General features: G+C 38.0%; 1 protein-coding gene across 1 annotated transcript in view; it reads right to left on the bottom strand.

Moving 5' to 3' along the window:
- Positions 1 to 19,029, bottom strand: part of LOC149252550 (uncharacterized) — a 152,484-nt gene that overhangs the window by 45,502 nt on the left and 87,953 nt on the right. Inside the window, exons 4-5 of the mRNA XM_089454182.1 lie at positions 12,408 to 12,449; positions 12,175 to 12,219 (exon numbers count right to left, since the gene is read on the bottom strand). Of these exons, the coding sequence (XP_089310308.1) occupies positions 12,175 to 12,219; positions 12,408 to 12,449 (87 nt within the window). The remainder of the gene's footprint in view (positions 1 to 12,174; positions 12,220 to 12,407; positions 12,450 to 19,029) is intronic.

The following is a 19,029-nucleotide window of genomic DNA, read 5'->3' on the forward strand; positions in this document are numbered from 1 at the left end:
ACAAGTTCAAGCATTTTTTGCCATGGCTAAGAGAAAAGGAAAATTTGGGAAGTTTGGTCCTCAGAAAAAGAAGAAGATCGATATGTCAAAGATCCAATGCTATGGATGTCAAGAATATGGGCATTTCAAGAGAGATTGTCCTAAACTCAAGAAGGACAACAAGAAAAGGAAAGAAAGGAATGAAGCCCATATCACTGAAGAAGTAGAAGAACTTGATGAGAAGAAATCCAGGAAGGAAGAAGGGATAGATCTTCACTATTAAGGTCTCTCACACATTTTATCTTCAAGTACATAGCAAGGAGAAGTAGGAGGTGAAAAGACCTCTACTATGGTTAAAGATTGCAGTCAAGATGAGAAGCATTGTAAGTATGACAGGATGCATCATATTAGAAGCATATGATTGAAGCAGAAAAGAGCTCATGACATCATTATAGAAGCTTGAAAGGATAGCTGAAGTAGAAGTCTACATGGTTGTAGCAATCATCATGATAGAAAGGAAGTAGCTCATGGTATCCTCATTGAAAGCATGAAAAGGCAACCGAAATAGTAGTATATATGGTTGGAAGAAAGTCATCTAGCATGATAGAAGATAGAAAGGTCATCATACATCATCATTAAGGAGCATTTGCAGAATGAGGATCATTGAGATCCTTCACTAGCATCTTTATAAGAGGATTCACCTCTACTTAAGAAGCAAGTATCTCATTGATAGTCTACATTCCACCTTGTGTGGGATCCATTGTTTGGAAGGATGATTGTATGCTAACAAAGGAGTGCAGCGTGTCAAGATGGTTGAAGTACTTTCAAACAAGGAAAGGAAGTTGCCAAAGGAAGTCTAGATGACCAAAAGGAGAAAAGAGGTATGTATATATTTGATAGATTAAGTCATGTCATCATATAGTTGCAAATAGCATGGTTGAATGCTCTATCTCATGAGCATGATCGAAGAAGAAGGATCTCTTCCTTTAGAAAGATGCATGAAGGCATATACCTTGAACTAGTTCACATATTGATAAGATGAAATCAACATAATATGACCTCATATGGAATATGAGGTGGTTGACAAGATGAAGAAACTATGTATAGAAATTCCTGGGGAATCAATATGTGAAGAAAGGAAGAAGAGTTTGTGAAAAATGCAACTATAGTCACGTAAGATAAGATAAGTGATCAACATCTGATAACTAGAAGAATTAGCTATGACATCTCCATAGAGAAGATATGAAGACCTTGATAAAGTTTGTAAAGGAAGGAGACCCTTGACATTGAAAGTCTTGGAGATGTGTTTATGAATGTGCAGGATGTTGATGTTGCAAGAAGCAAATGTCATGATGAAAGGCCATCATAAAAGGTAACTTTGATTTGATGTTCATTTTGATTTTTGAAAAACATTAGGTTGAGATGAAACAAGGGTACCGAAAGAGAGTTGATAGAGTTGTAGATGTCACCTACAACTAGTACTCTCAAGATTGGATGAGAGATCCTAAAAGAAACATAACTTGGAAGAGGTAGTTGTATGAAGGAAAAGCCAAATATGAACTAGAAGATCACTTTCCGATGAAAAGGATGACATGACTATTGGTTCAGCCCTATGGTTCATTGAAGGAAAGTGATGGAGATGGTCGATGCCCTACAAGAATATCTAGAAGATGAAGGCTCCATGATGAAGAAGTTGAAGTTCATGACATCGAAAAGAGCAGCCCTACTAGCAGCTAATAGTACCATGATCTCCACCAAAGAGCAAATAGTTGTTGTGGAAACAAGTCCCTAGGTGAGAGGGAACTTGGGCAAGTCCCTAGTTGAGAGGGAGCTTGAGCATATTCTTTTTATAGGAATGAGTATGTCCTCCCTAGTTGAGAGGGAGAGACTAACACGTCATTCTTGTCTTCATGTTATGGATAAAGAATGGAGGATTGGGTAAGCATCTGAGATTGGTTCAGATACTCTTTGAGGATGTGGTAGGGATTCCAATAGGCAAGAGTAGTCAAAGAGGAAATTCCTCGAGGATGTGTTATTCCAAGGCAGGAATTGTCCTAAAAGGACATACCCTTTGAACACCAGAGTGGGGTATGTGCCTTGAGAGACAATGATGATGGTGTCTATCAGTCATTGGTCTCGTCAGCATTGTGTTATGTTCTTGTGGAGAGATAGAGTTGTTAGTCAAGGCCTTGCTATGTGAAAATGTTGGTGGGTATGATGAGATGCTCCGGCATAAGCTAAAAAGCAACTTATGAGATAGCTTACCAATCCAACTCTTCTTATGAAAATTCTTCCGTTTGAGAATGTCCAAGTACCATGTATGGATTATGAATACCTCCCTAGTTAAGAGAGAGTGTTGAAATGTGTAACTAGGCTCGGTCTTCATAATGAAATATGTAATCATAATTTTATGTATTTTATGTAAAGAAAAAAATAAAATTATTATTGTCATTCTTGAAGCATGGGTTTCATGCTCAAGGTTATTTGATTTATAGGTCAAGAACCTATTGAGTGCTTCTAGGGCTTGTCACTAAGTCAACAAGTCAATTGAGTCATTGTCATGTATGGAAGACCCCTTTTGGGCATGTTATATATTGTAAAGAAAATGTACTCAAGTCAAAATTAGTGTCAAAGACCCTCCAAGACCTTGTCATAGTGCTACAACAATCCGGTCTTTAAAAGATGACAAGTTGGCCTACTAAGAGGAACAAGTTGGCCTATTAGGGCACTCAAAGAAGCCTATAAATAGAAGCACTCAACCTCATTCAAAGGACATCAAGAAAGCAACAAGAAAGTTCGATGAAAGGAAGGAAAAGCAACATAAATCCAACGAAGAAAGAGAAGACTTCAAGGAGAATCTGAATTTTTAAAGACTGTTTTTAGGGCTGAAATTCCTCACACGAGCGAAAACGTTTGGGCATCATTTGTTGCAGTAGAGACAGAATTATTCAAATCATAATGGGAGGCCGAAAACAAGTGAAAGAGGAGCCATATTGCAAGCTAAATTATTAGAGAAGAAGCCACTATCCAAGTGAAGGAGAAAAGAGAAGAAAAACACCGTCTTTGTCTCACATGTGCCAACTAGGGTTTTTGCAGAGAATGATGAAGACCTCAATCCTAAAGTAGTTTGCCAAAATTTTGAGAAGTCGAATTCTGAAGTATTGCACCAAGTTTGACCAATGTTGACTTTTTCAAAGAAGAGTTGATCAAAGTGACTTGACTTGGTCTTAAGAGGGGTCTTGGTCAAGGGTCATAGGTCTTGGAATTCGTCATTTGAAGTTCTATAAGAAGAGAAGAGTTCTTGTGGGTTTTCCTCTCAAGAGGAGAGTTTTTGGCCGTGGCCCATAACCTATATCTTGTGTCCTCTTGTCTCATTGTTCTTCATTGTTTGGTAGTTGTTTGACGATCAAGAACACCAATAACAAACAAGTGAAAAAGAAGAAGCTAATTGTTGATTTGGGGTAGCATCAGATGTGCTCTAACCACGAAAATTGGTGGAGAGGTTAAAGCACATGAGATTTCCAATACCCATAAATGGTTTGGGCAAAATCTAACCGGTTTGGGAGATATTAAAATAATTAATATTTTTAATGAAGTCCCCAAGTCTAAATTTAAGGAAAATAAAATATTAATGTGAATTAATATAAAACTGAGTTAGAATGGTTCAAAAGTCATGGATCAAACCAGATCTAATCTTAGTTGTTGATTAGGGACTTAATCTCGGTTGTTCAATTGTCAACAAGAAAATTATAAGAGGAGGCTTGAGGGTCACTTGGAGAACACACCGAGTCGATCAAGAATTCGATTTTCTGGGGCAGGGCTTGATGAGTAAATCAAAGGAGTGATCTGAGTTGCAACTGAGGGGCAGTGAATACAGAAGCAGAGAGGCAGAGAGGGTACTGGGAGCATCAGCATAGAAGCCGGGAGAGGGTTGACGCAGAGGCAGCTAGAGGCCACACAGAGGCAGCCAGGAGCTACGCAGTGCCAGAAAGAGCCAGCATGGGAGAGGCAGAGAATCCAGAGGCTGACGCAGAGCCTCCTGAGGCTAACGCTGGGCCAGAGAGGCTGACGCGACCCTAAAGGCTGACGCTGGGAGATTTCGTGGGGCAGATTGGGGCTGATATATGTCTCCTACTAAGAGGTACTACTGTCGAGGGCATTCTCTGTTGGGTGAGCCATTTCTGGCACCCAGATTGTATTTTGAAACTGCTTAATAATAAAACCCTCAGATAGTTGCACCAGTTTTCCCGCATTGGGTTTTACTCGGGACATTAGTCCAAAAATAACGGTGTCACTTGTGTGCTTGTTTTTCCTTCAGTTGATGATCTGTATGTGTTGAGACTGTACTTGTATTTATTTCAGTATTTACATGGTAAATAACTTGTTAATTAACATAACAAGTAGGAAGATATAAATTAGAAAGTACAAGAAGGATTTCTAACAGTTAGACTTAGAAATTCCAACATGATATCGGAGTGTGGTTGCAGATCACAGGATAACTAAGGGCATCAGCCGAACAAAGTAGCAGCAGCAGAAACAGCTGTCCCGAGTGACAGAAGTTGTTCCTAGCGGAAAAGCAGCAAGGAAGGGGTGACGTAGTGCCTACGTCATCAGTTCGAGCCAGGAAGAGGATCAGCGCAGTGGCAGAGAGGAGCAGACCTGACCTACGCAGTGCCCGGTCATCTTTCTCAATCAGGAAGGATTGACGCCCATGGCCAGGAGGTGCGGATTTTGCTGGTGCCGGGATTGCACAGAGCCTAGAGGCTCTAACCTTCAATTTGCTGGGGCATAGGAGGTTGTGGGTAAGTTGCGGAGTGAAGTTGGTGGGGTACTGTGGTCAGAACAGTACCTAACAGGGCAAGACCAAGGAGGAGGGAGTTGTTGCCGAGGATTTCTAGCCAAGAAATCCGGATCAGTGGTGCAGCTGCACTAACGATTGAAGTGGGGGCATCTCGACATTGGCAGAGGGGTTTCCAGGAGGGAAATCGAAGCTCAGAGGGAGTCACACTGAGAACTTCTAGGAGGGAAGCAGAGAGACTCGGAAGAGTCGAAAGAGGAGCAGCAAAATGGCAGTGAATGGGGTAAGAGATCAGGACAAACTAGACGGAGCCTCAAACTTCATAGTCTGGAAGGCCAGGATCTTGTCCGTTCTAGATAGGAATAGTCTCAAGCACTTCGCCTTGAACACAATAGCAATCCCAGTTGACCCGGCTGAGAACAAAAAGTACGAGGCAATGGCGAGGGCCAAGGGCATCATCCTTGACAGGATCAAGGTATTGCCGAAAAAGACACAGCAAATGCGATGTGGGAGGCCCTGACGAAATTGTATCAGCATACTTCTGTGCACAGGAAGATGCTACTAGAAAATCATCTACGTCATACCAAATCCAGAAGGGAGAACAAATAGACACCTTCCTTAGTCGATTGAAGGAGATCCAGGATTAGCTGACTTCCATAGGGACCACGCCGAATGAGGAGATGTTCGTGAGGACCACATTGAACGCAGTCTCAGAGGATTGGGAGGTATTTGTCTAGAGCATACTGGGCAGGTCGACCCCTCTAGATTGGGGGGAACTGTGGGCGGCTCTTCGTCAAGAAGAAATCAGAAGGCTATCCAAGGTGGGAAGTAGCGGCAAGGGGGTCAGAATCAAGGAGGAGGAAGAGGATGATGCTACCCTAGCATCTGAGGGAAAGCAGGAGAAACAGAAGAAGAAGAAGGACCTCTCCAAGGTCAAATGCTTCCACTATGGGGAACTGGGTCACTCTGCGAGCCAGTGTCCGAGGAAGAAGAGCAACGGAGAGGCTTATGAGACCAAGGCTGCGCCAGCAAGGGCGGAGAAAGAAGTGGAGACAGATGATGACTATGCCATGAGTGCTCATACGCCACTTGAGAGGAAGTGGGAAGACATCGAGCTGTAGTCAGACAGACTACAGGCGATGAGGGGCAGGATCCTCGAGGTACCCAAACTCTTGGATTATCCCTTGCTACGAGAGCACCGAAGAGGAGTAGAAGGACTGGCGAATGTCGGTAGAGACGAATGTGGATGGAGCGACAGCGGGAGCTACAGTGCACTAGTCCTAGGACAGCGTGAGGCAGCAGTGCAAGATGCACAGAGTTGTTGCAGCAGCGGAAAGGTCAGAGACGGAGCACTTGTCAATGACAAAGGGAGCTTCAACATCAGGAACGTTTCTAGCCTGACGGGGATGTCAGAGTTGGGAGATCAGTTACTTACTTCTTAGTAACTGAGTTGCACTGCAGCAGTTAGCAGTGGCAGTGCTATGGGCAGCACGATGCAGCATGATGAGAGGGGTTACAGTGCAGATGCAGCAGTGGCAGTGGCAGGGCCATGGGCAGCAGCACGGATGCAGAGGGAGTTGTCGTACAGATGCAACAATGGTAGTGGCAAGGCCATGGGTAGCAATACATGATGCAGCAACGCAGAGGATATTGGGCAGCAGGCCTAGCATTAGCACAGGGACCGATGCCAGATGATCAGGGTGATGCTCAGTGAGGAGTATTACTAGAACACAGTCCTCGCTAAGAGGGAGTGTTGATTTGGGGTAGCATCAGATGTGCTCTAGCCACGAAAATTGGTGGAGAGGCTAAAGCACATGAGATCTCCAATACCCAGAAATGGTTTGGGCAAAATCTAACCAGTTTGGGAGATATTAAAATAATTAATATTTTTAATGAAGTCCCTAAGTCTAAACTTAGGGAAAATAAAATATTAATGTGAATTAATATAAAACTGAGTTAGAATGGTCCAAAAGTCATGGATCAAGCCAGATCTAATCTTAGTTGTTGATTAGGGACTTAATCTCGATCGTTGAATTGTCAACGAGAAAAGTATAAGAGGAGGCTTGAGGGTCACTTGGAGAACACACTGAGTTGATCAAGAATTCAATTTTTTGGGGCAGGGCTTACTGAGGAAATTGAAGGAGTGATCTAAGTTGCAGCTAAGGGGTAGTGAATACAGAAGCAGAGAGGCGGAGAGGGTACCGAGAGCATCAGCGCAGAAGTCGGGAGAGGGTTGATGCAGAGCCAGCTAGAGACCACGCAGAGGCAGCCAGGAGCTGCGCAGTGCCAGAAAGAGCCAGCATGGGAGACGCAGAGGCTCCAGAGGCTGACGCAGAGCCTCCAGAGGTTGATGCTGGGCTAGTTGGGTTGACGTTGGGCCAGAGAGGCTGACGCAAACCCTAGAGGCTGATGCTGGGAGATTTCGTGGGGCAGATTGGGGCTGATATCTATCTCCGACTGAGAGGTACTACTGTCGAGGGCATTCTCTGTTGAGTGAGCCATTTCTGGCACCCAGATTGTATTCTGAACCTGCTTAATAATAAAACCCTCAAATAGCTGCACTGGTTTTCCCGCATTGGGTTTATCCGGGGACATTAGTCCAAAAATAATGGTGTCACTTGTCTGCGTGTTTTTCCTTCAGTTGATGATCTATATGTGTTGAGACCGTACTTGTATTATTTTTAGTATTTACATGGTAAATAACTTGTTAATTAACAGAACAAGTGGGATTCAGGAAGAAATAAATCAAAAAGTACAGGAAGGATTTCTAACAGTTAGACTTAGAAATTCCAAAACTAATGAAGTTAACTAAAAATACATCACAAGCAGTTATCAAAGAAAGAGAAATCACCCTAATCTAGTTGCCCTAGATTTCTAAACATGTGGAACTATGGGACCAAACATGAAGGGCAAAAAGATGGTGGAAGCTACAAGTTTTTGTGTCGTCATTGTTGTCATGGAGGGAAATCGTATAGTGGTTCATATACTCGTGTGCGAAGGCATCATTATGGGGTGTTGGAAAGTGATGACAAAAAGGGTGTCGTGGGGATAGCAATTTGCCCTAAGGTTTCAACTACACAAAGAAGAAAATACATCCAAATAGAGGAGGTTGCACAACAAAAAAAACAAGAAACAGAAAACCCATTCTGAATCAAGTGCAACCTCTAGATTTGGTAGCTCGTCTCATGGTACTTCTGCAACCTCTAGAAGTATAATAACAATAGGGTATTTCCTGAATGTTGTTTGGAGGGATGATGTGGGTGGAAAGATAGTTCGGTTTCTTTCTACTTGCGGTGTACCATTCAATGTGCTTCGCTCTCCCTATTGGCATGATATGGTTAAGGGCATCAATGAAGCCCCAAAAGGATACAAGAGCCCCAACTATGAGAAAGCTAGAACAGTGTTATTAGAAAGAGAAAAAGCAAAGGTTCAAAGAGCTTTGACACGTTTTACAAATGAGTGGGTGGATTGTGGGGTATCCATTGTATCAAATGGGTGGACAAATGTTAGAAACCAACATTTGATAAATGTTCTTGGTGTTTCTGCTAGTGGTGTAGTGTTTATTGCATGTCATGACTCCTCCTCCATCAGTGCAACTTCCCAAAACATTGCAGATCTCCTATTGCAATCAATCAAAGATGTTGGTCCTAATAATGTGGTTCAAGTGATCACTGATAATGCAACAAATTGTAAGGCAGCAGGAAAAATTATTAAACATACTCATACACACACCTTTTGGTCTGAGTGCTTGGTGCACACATTGAGCATTTTGATGCATGATATTGTGAAGCATGAAGAATGTGGATGGATTAATGAGCTTTACAAGAGAGGTAAGAAACTCATTAAATTTATCACAAGGCATACAAGGGTAAAGTACTTTTATGGCACTTACTCCAAGTTGCAGTTGCTTAAACTTGCAAAAACAAAATTTGCAAGTTATTACCTCACCTTTAGGCGGCTAGTGAAGGTGAGACAACCTTTAACTAATATGGTGACCTCTAAATCATGGGATGACATTAACACTGATAGAGATGGTGCTAATGTAGCCAAGGACACTATTCTTGGCAGTTAATTTTGGTCATAGATTAAATATGTTTTGCAATTCACCAAACCAATTTATTACATGATCAAGTTTGCAGATTTAGATCAGCCAATAATTGGGGAGGTGTATGAGCATATGGATAGCATGTTGGGGTAGATTAAAGACATTGTTGAGCCTAGAGACATCATCTTGTACAATTATATTCGTGCAGAGGTGGAAAAACGATGGGAGATGCTAAACATTCTACTGCATGCCTTAGCATAAGATCTAACACCTAAATATTATCATCCATCATGGCTTTCAACACCAGCACCTGGGGGGCAGCAGGGGAAAACGACAACTAGATCTAGAGGTTCTATCTGGTTATATGAAAGCAATGGATAAAGTAGTCCCTGATGAGGAGTCTGCCATGCTACAAAAACATTTGAGCAACTATACGCTTAGCACTAGTCCATTTGGGAGCATGCATGCAATTAAAAATCCACAGAATTTATCTTCTCGAGTGGTGGAACATGCATGGAGGTGCTACTACACTTCTACAAACTTTGGCATTGTGGGTACTATCACAGGTGGTAAACACTTCTTCTACAGAGAGGTGTTGGAGTTCTTACTCTTTCATCCACGGTGTTAAAAGGAACAGGTTAAATATAGACCGGGCAGAGAGCTTGGTTTATGTTCGCTACAACTTGCGATTGTTGTCCCATTACTGTGATGATGCAAAGACTAATAAAGACCTTAAGGTTTGGGACAAAAGTCTAGAGGAGCCCATTTGGAGGATGGAGTCTTGCGATTAGAGCAACTGGAGGATGCTCTTATCCAGGATGATGATGATCGAGTTGAGATGCCACCCCCATTCGGTCCCTTGGTTCCCAAGTTTCGTGCTTCAACACCAACAGCAGGGGCTTCATCTTCATCAATTCCACTGCCACAACTTCCAGAGACGTCATCTTCACCATCTTCTTCATTGCCACCACGTGGAGGCTCACATACTGTTTGTGGTGGAAGGAGAAGAGATTAGTAGATATATTCATAGTTTACTACTTTTGTCATAGATTAGACTTGTAGTCTTGTTGTAAATTTGAACTTTCCTATCTTACTCTTCCTAGTTCGTTGTGTACTAGAGTCTTGGTGGTAGTCAAGTGGCCTATTTTGTAAACATTATTATTTGAAATTTGGACAAGACTCATGTTAACGAATGCTCACTTGCTAGATAAGTTACTTGAATGTTCAATGAGTTTACCTTCTAAATGTTGTATGTTTTATGATATGCTTATAAATTTGATGTATGTTTGTAATTGCTAGAATCTAGATGGTTGATGCTCGAATAATTAATCATTGATGTACAATGGAACCATGGATGTCATATCTATCAATATCTTGATTTATGTAAAAATATGCATGTTTTCATGTCTTCATGTCTTCTACAACTAATTTGGTATTTTGGATTTTTTTAATATAAATGCAAAAAATATAAAATATATATATAGTAGACACTTTGCTTCCTAGATTTTTGGGAAATGATGTTTCTGCATCCCCGCTTCGTCCCTGCTTCATGCAACAATGAACCCAACAACAACAGTACCTAAAGTAAATCAGGAAGTTGTCAGGCGTATGATAAGGGAAAATCAAACACCAAGAACTCCATATCGACATCTAAATCACAAGAGAAGACAACTCAATTAGTCTGCATATTTGTATCACTCAAATCAGAAACAACGAACTTATCCTCCGAAGAATACTAATGTCAGTGCAATTTAGTCTTGTGATAAAAATTCACACAAAGTGTCTAGTAATCGCAAGATTCCACGTAAGATTAATTTAGGATGGTTAAATCATTTCTCAGTTCGACAATTTTATTTATTACTCTGAGGATACTTTCATCTTGTATCAGCAAAGATAACAACTCCAAGAATTCGGAAGGATGCAAACAAATTACAAGACAAATACACTAATGACACGCTTTCTCATCAGTAAGCTTTGAGGACAAAGCTTTTCAAAAAGGGGAAGGCAATGTTATGAATAAAATATATATAAAAATAATATAAATATATATAATAATGATAACTACGATAATATTTAATTAACTAGTAATTAGTTATGACGACTACGAGGCATGTCTCTAAGGACATGGTCGTTCATGAAGAGGCACCTGCCTAGGTATATAAGCAAGCCCTCATTTTAATCAATCAACATCTCATATCAATTCTTTTATATAACATTCAATATATATTTTTATCCTCAATGGATGCCTCCACGTACCAAGTGTTTTGAAGATTATTGCAAGGTACGAACTTTGTTCGTTACATATATGAAGAGGGTGAAAAATGCAACATAGAGAAAACTAATAGATGAGCCATGACCATGACAATCCAACAAGAAGAAAAGTGAGTGTCCACCAAAACACCAACCCAATCAAATTCAAGTAGCATCTCCAAGCATATGGGTATAAGTAAAAACTAACATGAATGGAAGAAACTCTATGAAGATGTGTACTCGAATTCCATCCAATGCTCCATAATACATATATGTCTTACTAAAAAACCTATTATGCCATGAAAATCACAAGCTTAACACTTATACAAGATGGGGGGGTAACACTTTGTATTTGCATTTCATATGTAAGAAGAAAAGAGCAATGCATAGTGCTCACCTTCTTGCAAGATTTCCTAGGGTATATCTTGTGTTTAATGTTTGGATTGAGTTGTTTATTATAGTAGCTCCTTTTATTTTATTCTCAATTTATTTTAGTAGTTTGAGTGTTATACTTTAATATTAAGTTATAGTATAAGCCTTGAGGGTTAGCTCAAGTGGTCATTAGCTAAACGTGAGATTTCTTCTGATGTAAGGGAGGTCACAAGTTTGACTTGCTTGATCCCCTCGAAGCAAGGTGCTTCAAACTCAAGCACCACTCATTTTACACCAGTTAGCAACCTTGGAATGAGGGGAAGTTCTCAGGAGTTTCCAAGGAAAAGAAAATATTAAGTAAACACTATATAATAGAGATATTTTGCAAAAACACATAGGACCTACTATAATGAATTATTCAAGTGGAATATCCACAACAGTTTATATATCAACAATTTTCCAAACAGTGTCAACTATCTAATTCAAAAATTCATCCTTGGCAACATGCATCTGTTAATATTTGATTTGCATAAATGATAACATTATGAAGGTACATTCTCAAGCATGTCTTCATTAGAAAAAAGTTGTGACTGGAGTTCAAATGTAATTTACTATTTTAAAGGAGCAACTTTTGCAGTTGAGCTATAACCCTTTTGCTTCCATACAGAAAATGTATTTTATGCCTCTACCACTACTAAAGTACAAAATTTTAATATGTTTCCAATCTTACCTGCCGTATAAATATATTGCTTTGCTCACGAATGAAACCAACAGGCTGACGTTCAAAAAATGGATTTAGTTAGTTTGGTTACATGACAAATTGACAGTCATCAATCAGGATTATGAATGGAAATATTTTATACTTGACCATGCATGCCAAAGTGGATGTCAAATCACCTAATTTAAAACTTTTAAGACATCATTTAAGTACAGATTTTAATCATGTATAGAAATTGTTTATACAGTTTGAGAGAAGCTTGGATCCACAATTGCATATCGATTCTCCTGCACAATAAAAAATGAAAGTTATATGTATATCTAAAACTAGTAATCAATTTCTGCACAATAGAAATATGAAGAATGTTGAAAAGAAACAAAACCATCTATAAGTAACATATGTGCTTGGAGATACAAGAAAAAGAAGAAAAACAGAATGGAAAATGGAGGAACATCCCAAATATCTTATTAATAAATTGTTTTAAGAAACATTCCATCAAAAACTCTAACCTCCAAAACTTATTATAGACAACTCAAAAACTCTCCAACAAATAGCAACTTCCTTTGTTGCTCACATGCCATATATCCATGTTCCTAGCATTACATGGATCCAAGAATACAATCGCAATTGTTTGTAGCCACAGAATAAAATGCACGCATTTCCAATTCTCCACATATTTAAGCATGCATCATTCTAGATTAGGTGTTTCATCAATTCCAATGACAAGTGATTCAGTTCATTTGGTTGACTTATGGATCCCATAATGCCAAAGTCTATCGAATTGTGTTGCAACTACAGTTGTACATGATGATCTATCGACTCCATTGTACTCTCTTATACCAAATTCAGGAATGGGTGGTGGCTCAATGGGGTAGCAGATTCCAATAATGGTTGACAAGAAGACCTAAATCTTAGGGGCTGGCAGAAGGCCTGTGAGTGATAAATCAGCTTCCTAATATTCCTGCAAAGGCCCAACCAAACAAATCCCTGGGAAGGATCTAGGATAATGACCTAAACAGATGCCTAAAAAATTGAAGTTGGCAAGCTAACAGGAAGAAAATACATTAATTAGACAAAAAAAACATTTCTAAAGAGAAAATATATATTGCTATGAGGATTATGTGTAGGAATTATACAGGTAGCTCTTTATAGGAGTGTACACAATTTTACATGTAAGTTCTGCCTAGCACAACATTCACAACAATTTTTTTTTTGTTCTCAATGTTGATTGACCACAGTTTTCATGAAATTAAAAAGAAACTTGCAAACAACTATGAAGATAATACCAATAAAAATCAGATAATACTTAATGAATAAAAGCATAAATATGAAAGAAAGATTATGAATTCAAGTAATGGGGAAGAAGAACTCCTATTAATAACGGACAATAATAAAAACCATGCCAAGAGATCATACAAAAATCTTGAAGACAATAATGAAAAACAACTACGTTCCAATGTATCTGGCTTATTTAGAAATTTCCTTGCAATCCTGTTGTTAGATTATTCCTTGACGTAACTCTTTGTTCCATCAAGTAATATGTGATGCATTCCTAAAAATAAAACGATTAAAGTTAAAATGGGTATGAACAAAGAAATCCATTCCAAGTTAAGATAACCTAATTGAAAATCAATACATCACCATGAACTTATTAATGAAGTCCATATGGAAGGACATAACGCACCAATAATTTAAGGTGTCATTTATCAGCAAACAAAGGCATAGAGTATTCATGTGAGGCCACAATAGAAATTAAGAAGACACCTGAAAAATAAATAATAGTATTACTAAACATATACCTTCTTTTAACATAAAGAGTCCCTTTTCAAACCTTTTCAATGGCAATCCTATAAATTTAATAATAGCTTGGTAACAAATGCCCAATCAAATTGCACATATCAAAAAGGTCATTAGGATAGAAATAATTTCAGTCAAAAAGTCTGCTTATAAACTTATTGCGCCAATTCAACTGTTCTTCAATTCATGCAGAAAATTCCATACTCAACCAAACGGGTTACACCTATCAGTGTTGCAGCACTTGGACTCGACAATAACTTGGTCAGGTTCCCAAATTGTTGACTAATGAAAAGCTTTGGAAAAATCAGCAGACTCTACAAAATAAAGACTAACATTTAAAAAATGGATAATTTTTCATTCCTTCAATTAAATTAAAGTATAAATGAATGTACTGTCCTAGGGCAATTTTTTCTCCTGGGGCTTCTTATTCCATCTAGGGTTTCCAACAGAAGTTTAATAGATATTTATGTTTTTTACACAACAGCAACCATTTCTTCATAAAATACACACATTATTCAATAACAGGTAGCAACAACTTATTCAATAGTAATTACTCAACTCCACAATGAAAAGGATTAATTGTCCAATGAACCAATAATATACTCAACCAATACAAATCCAATACTGTCTGCAAACAAGTCAGATTCACCAACTTGACTGAGTCTACTAACAATATATGAAACTTGGACTACCTGCTTAATCCACTGACTGAAGGACTGCTTACAGTAGGCCTGGTTATCTGTGGTTGTGGCAGGTCCGCAGATTGTTCAAATGGAAACCATAGAGAATGCCTCACCGAGTTCTGTCTTCCTCAAGAAGGTGACTGCCACAGAAATGCTTCAGGAGGATTTGAGCAACCAAGAGAAGATTATCAATTTACCTCAGCAATTTGTCACTGTCTGCCCCAGGTAAGTCTCGACTTGCCTCAGGGAAATACATCACTGTTTTGCCTCAGAAATGTCCCAGTCTGCCTCAAAGTTTTGTCCCTTGGTCCTGTTGTTCACGAAATTGCACAACTAGGTATGTGGGAAAAATCCTCAACCCCACAAGGTGCTTTCTTTGTGGCAACGCTCAGAGAAGGGGCTGTCACTTATTCCCAACTCTCTCTGTTTAAGCTCTCTCCTAGTCAAGCTAAGGGGGGTGGTCCCTAAGGAAGAAATCTGAAGGCAAATTTGCTAGAGATAACAAGTTCTAGGAGACAGTTAATAAGGCTATCACCATTCAATGCAACTTGAAAATGAAATTAAAGATTGATTAGCAAGTATAAATGTTCATGAGCATATAAACATCAACAATATGGATTTGATTAAATTAACAAGATAGCCTGCAAGACAAATTGTGAGAGACCAGTGTCTTTAAATATAACTTGCAAGAAACATATGCTCAAAGCAAAATCACAATGCTTGTGTTGTCACACAGATTGTCACGACAACGCTCAGACTGGGGGCTGTCACCCTGATCCCCAATCTCTCCATTTAAGCCTGTCTCCTGCGGCTAAGGGGGGTAAACCCTATGGGATAATGGATGACCAACCGGGGACCAGTTGGGTTGGGAGACACGAGGGGAAACAAGCACTTAATTGATTTTATTAAGTTAATAGACCAGTGCCTTGTGAAATAAATGATTAAACGATTATTTATCGAATGCTGCAGAAATATGAACTCATTAACAATTGTTTACCATCAAACAACTCAAACAAAGTTTAACTTTTACCAAATGTGAGATAATCGATAAACACTCAATGGCTTAACAATATTTCAGCAATTAAAATTTCGAAAGATTAAAAGCTTTAAATAACCACGTAATTTCAAATGCTAACCAGAGATCACATTCATATAGCTAATCTTTAAATGATCTTTCAAGCATGTTTAACCACATGAAAATGATAAACATTAATCCCACAAAATTTTAGCAGAAAAAGATATCTCGCAAAAAATGACAACCCCTTGAGCCAAGGCTGAATTCGGCAAAAAGTTTTCCAAAATTTTTTATATATTCGAATAAAACAAAATTGAGCTAACTAAAGACTAAATAAATGAAACTTTAAAATCTAAAATAATACTAAAATCTAAACTAAATTAAAAGAAACTCCTTTTTTAATTTTTTTTATTTTTTATTTTTATATTTTTTATTTATTTATTTACTTTTATTTTTTTTTATTTTTTTTCAACCCCAAAGTCTTTCTCTATTTGCACCAGAAAAAAGTTTACAAGAGAACTTTCTTCAGCACAAGACTCACAGATCGAATGATCTCAAATGACCCCTAGCACCCTATTTAAAGGAAAAATTCCCAACGGCTAGTTCGAGTGATCCATGTCAAAATGATCTCGACCGTCGATGAGGATCAAAATATCTTTTAATCTCATCCGTCGAATTTTTAAATGCATTAAAAAATCATTTATTTACTCAAATATTTGACCTATTATTATTTTATTATTTATTTATTTATTTCTAATTTCTTATATTTTTTAGTTTTTTAATTTTTAATTCTTTTAATTTTTTAATTTTTTTAATTATTTATATCTTTTATTTTTTTATTGTTTTTTATTTTTTCAATTTTTAATTTTTATTTTTAAATGGATCCTCGAACTTAGCCTTTGGAAAAATCACCTAGGACCTAGGACTTAGGACTTATGAGGGGATTAAAACATTTTCTAACCCTCAAGACACTTTACATCATGAATTTTACAATTTTACATCTCAAGGGGGAAAACCCATTTGACATAGACCCTCATAGACCACCCAGTTTTGCGACACAACTATAATCTAGCAGATCAACGCACTAGGATTCCCCTAAGATTCTAATGACAAAATTCATTCTGGTTTTGGGGTTAGGCTGAAGGAAAAAAAACCTTTCAGAACGTAGATTATCACTAGAAAATTAGGTCCACCTAGGCAATTTACATACATGACTCAGCTCTGCTAAGATTATTTACAATTCACACATGCAGACTGGGTTTACAACATAATATGATCAAGTCGACGATGACTGTCGAATGGCACGGACACGTCAATCAAGCACTATCCCTTTTGCGAAGAAAAAGGGGGGGTACTGCTATGGGAAGTTGACACGCAGTGGTCAACATCTTGCAAATGGAATATGATTTTCAAGTTACAGGAATAACAAGCTGCAAGACAAGTGTTGGTGAATTAAAACCACAAATGAGTATACACCAATCTGAGATATGAGCAACATGATGTAAATAGACCTTGCAAATAAAATAAAACTTGTACTTAAAGGAAAGATGCTCAATTATGATATAACATTTAAAGGACAATCAGCAACGAGCACATGAAAATTAACAAGTACAAGAATATGAAATGCTTGCAAGTAAATGATAAGCTCACAATCCAAATTGTACAATAATCAATTGTGTGCAAAATGAGCAAGGTTATATGTGAGTGTGTGAAATAAAGAGTGGTCATCGTAATTTTTAATTAAATGCCTAATCTAAGGTTTGACTTCCCCTCAATTCTTTCAACTTGGTAAGAACGGAGGTAGATGCAAGAAGGCTAGAGTGAGGAGGCAAAGGCCTCATTAATGATACCCACCTAGGACTTCAATACAACACACATGCCTTCATTCCTACAAGGGACTCAGCCACAAGAGAACTGTGTGGTCATGCATTTTAACCTTTGCTCCTAACTCAAATCTAGGGAGATTGAATGACAATTGAGGAAGTTGTCCCTAAATGTCTATCAACCAAGCTTATGGTTGGAGTAAATTTTAGAGAAATCAAAATACAATCTAGAAATAAGATCTAAAATTAGGACAAGTGCTTCAGTGAGATGTAGATTTGACAAATGCTTCAAGAGTGAAATGTCTTGGATACATCAATAGAAAAATACCATTTGACTTTAAATGATCAAATTAATGTATTAGAGTTGTGTTTATGACCAATGATCCAAATGTGAATTACTCAATGAAGCAAATGTAGACTAGATCAAGCTACTTCAATGAAAATGAAAATTAGATCAAGAGGCTCAATGAGACTAATCATTGAACAAATGAGTGATTAAACTACTTGCAAATGAGAACAAGATATAAGATCTAGCAATTAAGTGATGAAATGAACTAAGCTAACAATGTAAAATGAACAAGTTAGTGATTAGATCTATTGATTTAAGCTAACAAAACAAATGAAACAAGTTAATGACTAACTATCCCAGAAATCCTCCTTTCAAATGACGAGATAGGGATACCAAGGGAAGAAAACCCCAAGCTCCCTCAAGAAAAAGATTATATTTTATTAATATTACAAGTGAAACCCTCTCAGACAAGAATGAGGGCTTGAGATCTTAAGGAGGGTTTACAAAATATAATTTCAAGGATCCTGTTGTACCTCTGAGATAGAAGTAGGTCAGCTACCAATGCCAGAGCATCTAAAATAATTGTTTTGGGGGTTTTTGGTTTTAGTTTTGGAAGACCAATGAATGAAGACAGATGTAGAATTGAAATACTTAATCCTTTGGGTTATATTAATATCTCAGCAAAGGGCTGCTATAAAGCTTTACACAGTGATATAGATCAAAAATAGTGGTGAGAAGAAGACAGCAAATAATATGATTATCACAGTTTCCAGACTGTAAAATAGAATAATCATAAGTAGGAAAACCTTCTAAACTACGTTCCAAAGGTTCAAGGCAATATACTTAAGCTTACATAAGATGCTGATGATTTATTGATTAGAGGGGATTAACTAAACAGACAGTTCATTAATCCATTCTCTTAATAGATGATCACTTCAGGAGCTTATAGGAATAAATTGAAACACAATTCTTCCTACCTAGATATCTCTATAAGTCATAAGCATATGAAGAAAGACATAATGATTGATAACTGGAAAAATTTACAGGATAACACAAACTGTGTAAAACCAGATTCAGAATCTTCTGCTTTGTATTAAGGTTCCAGAAAGACTGAGTACATCAAGTGTCTAGAAAAGCTTCCTTCAAAGGTGGCTTCCAAGTTCAAAGTAGAATTAACAGTCAAGACTTAACAAGCAATGAACAATGAATCTTGAACTTCGAACCCATAACATCTCAAGAAGAGAGTTATTTATACAATAA

This window comes from Pinus tabuliformis, chromosome 7, assembly GCF_031772625.1.
Source record: "Pinus tabuliformis cultivar Carrire ecotype Pingquan chromosome 7, CPIR1, whole genome shotgun sequence".
Taxonomy (NCBI): domain Eukaryota; kingdom Viridiplantae; phylum Streptophyta; class Pinopsida; order Pinales; family Pinaceae; genus Pinus; species Pinus tabuliformis.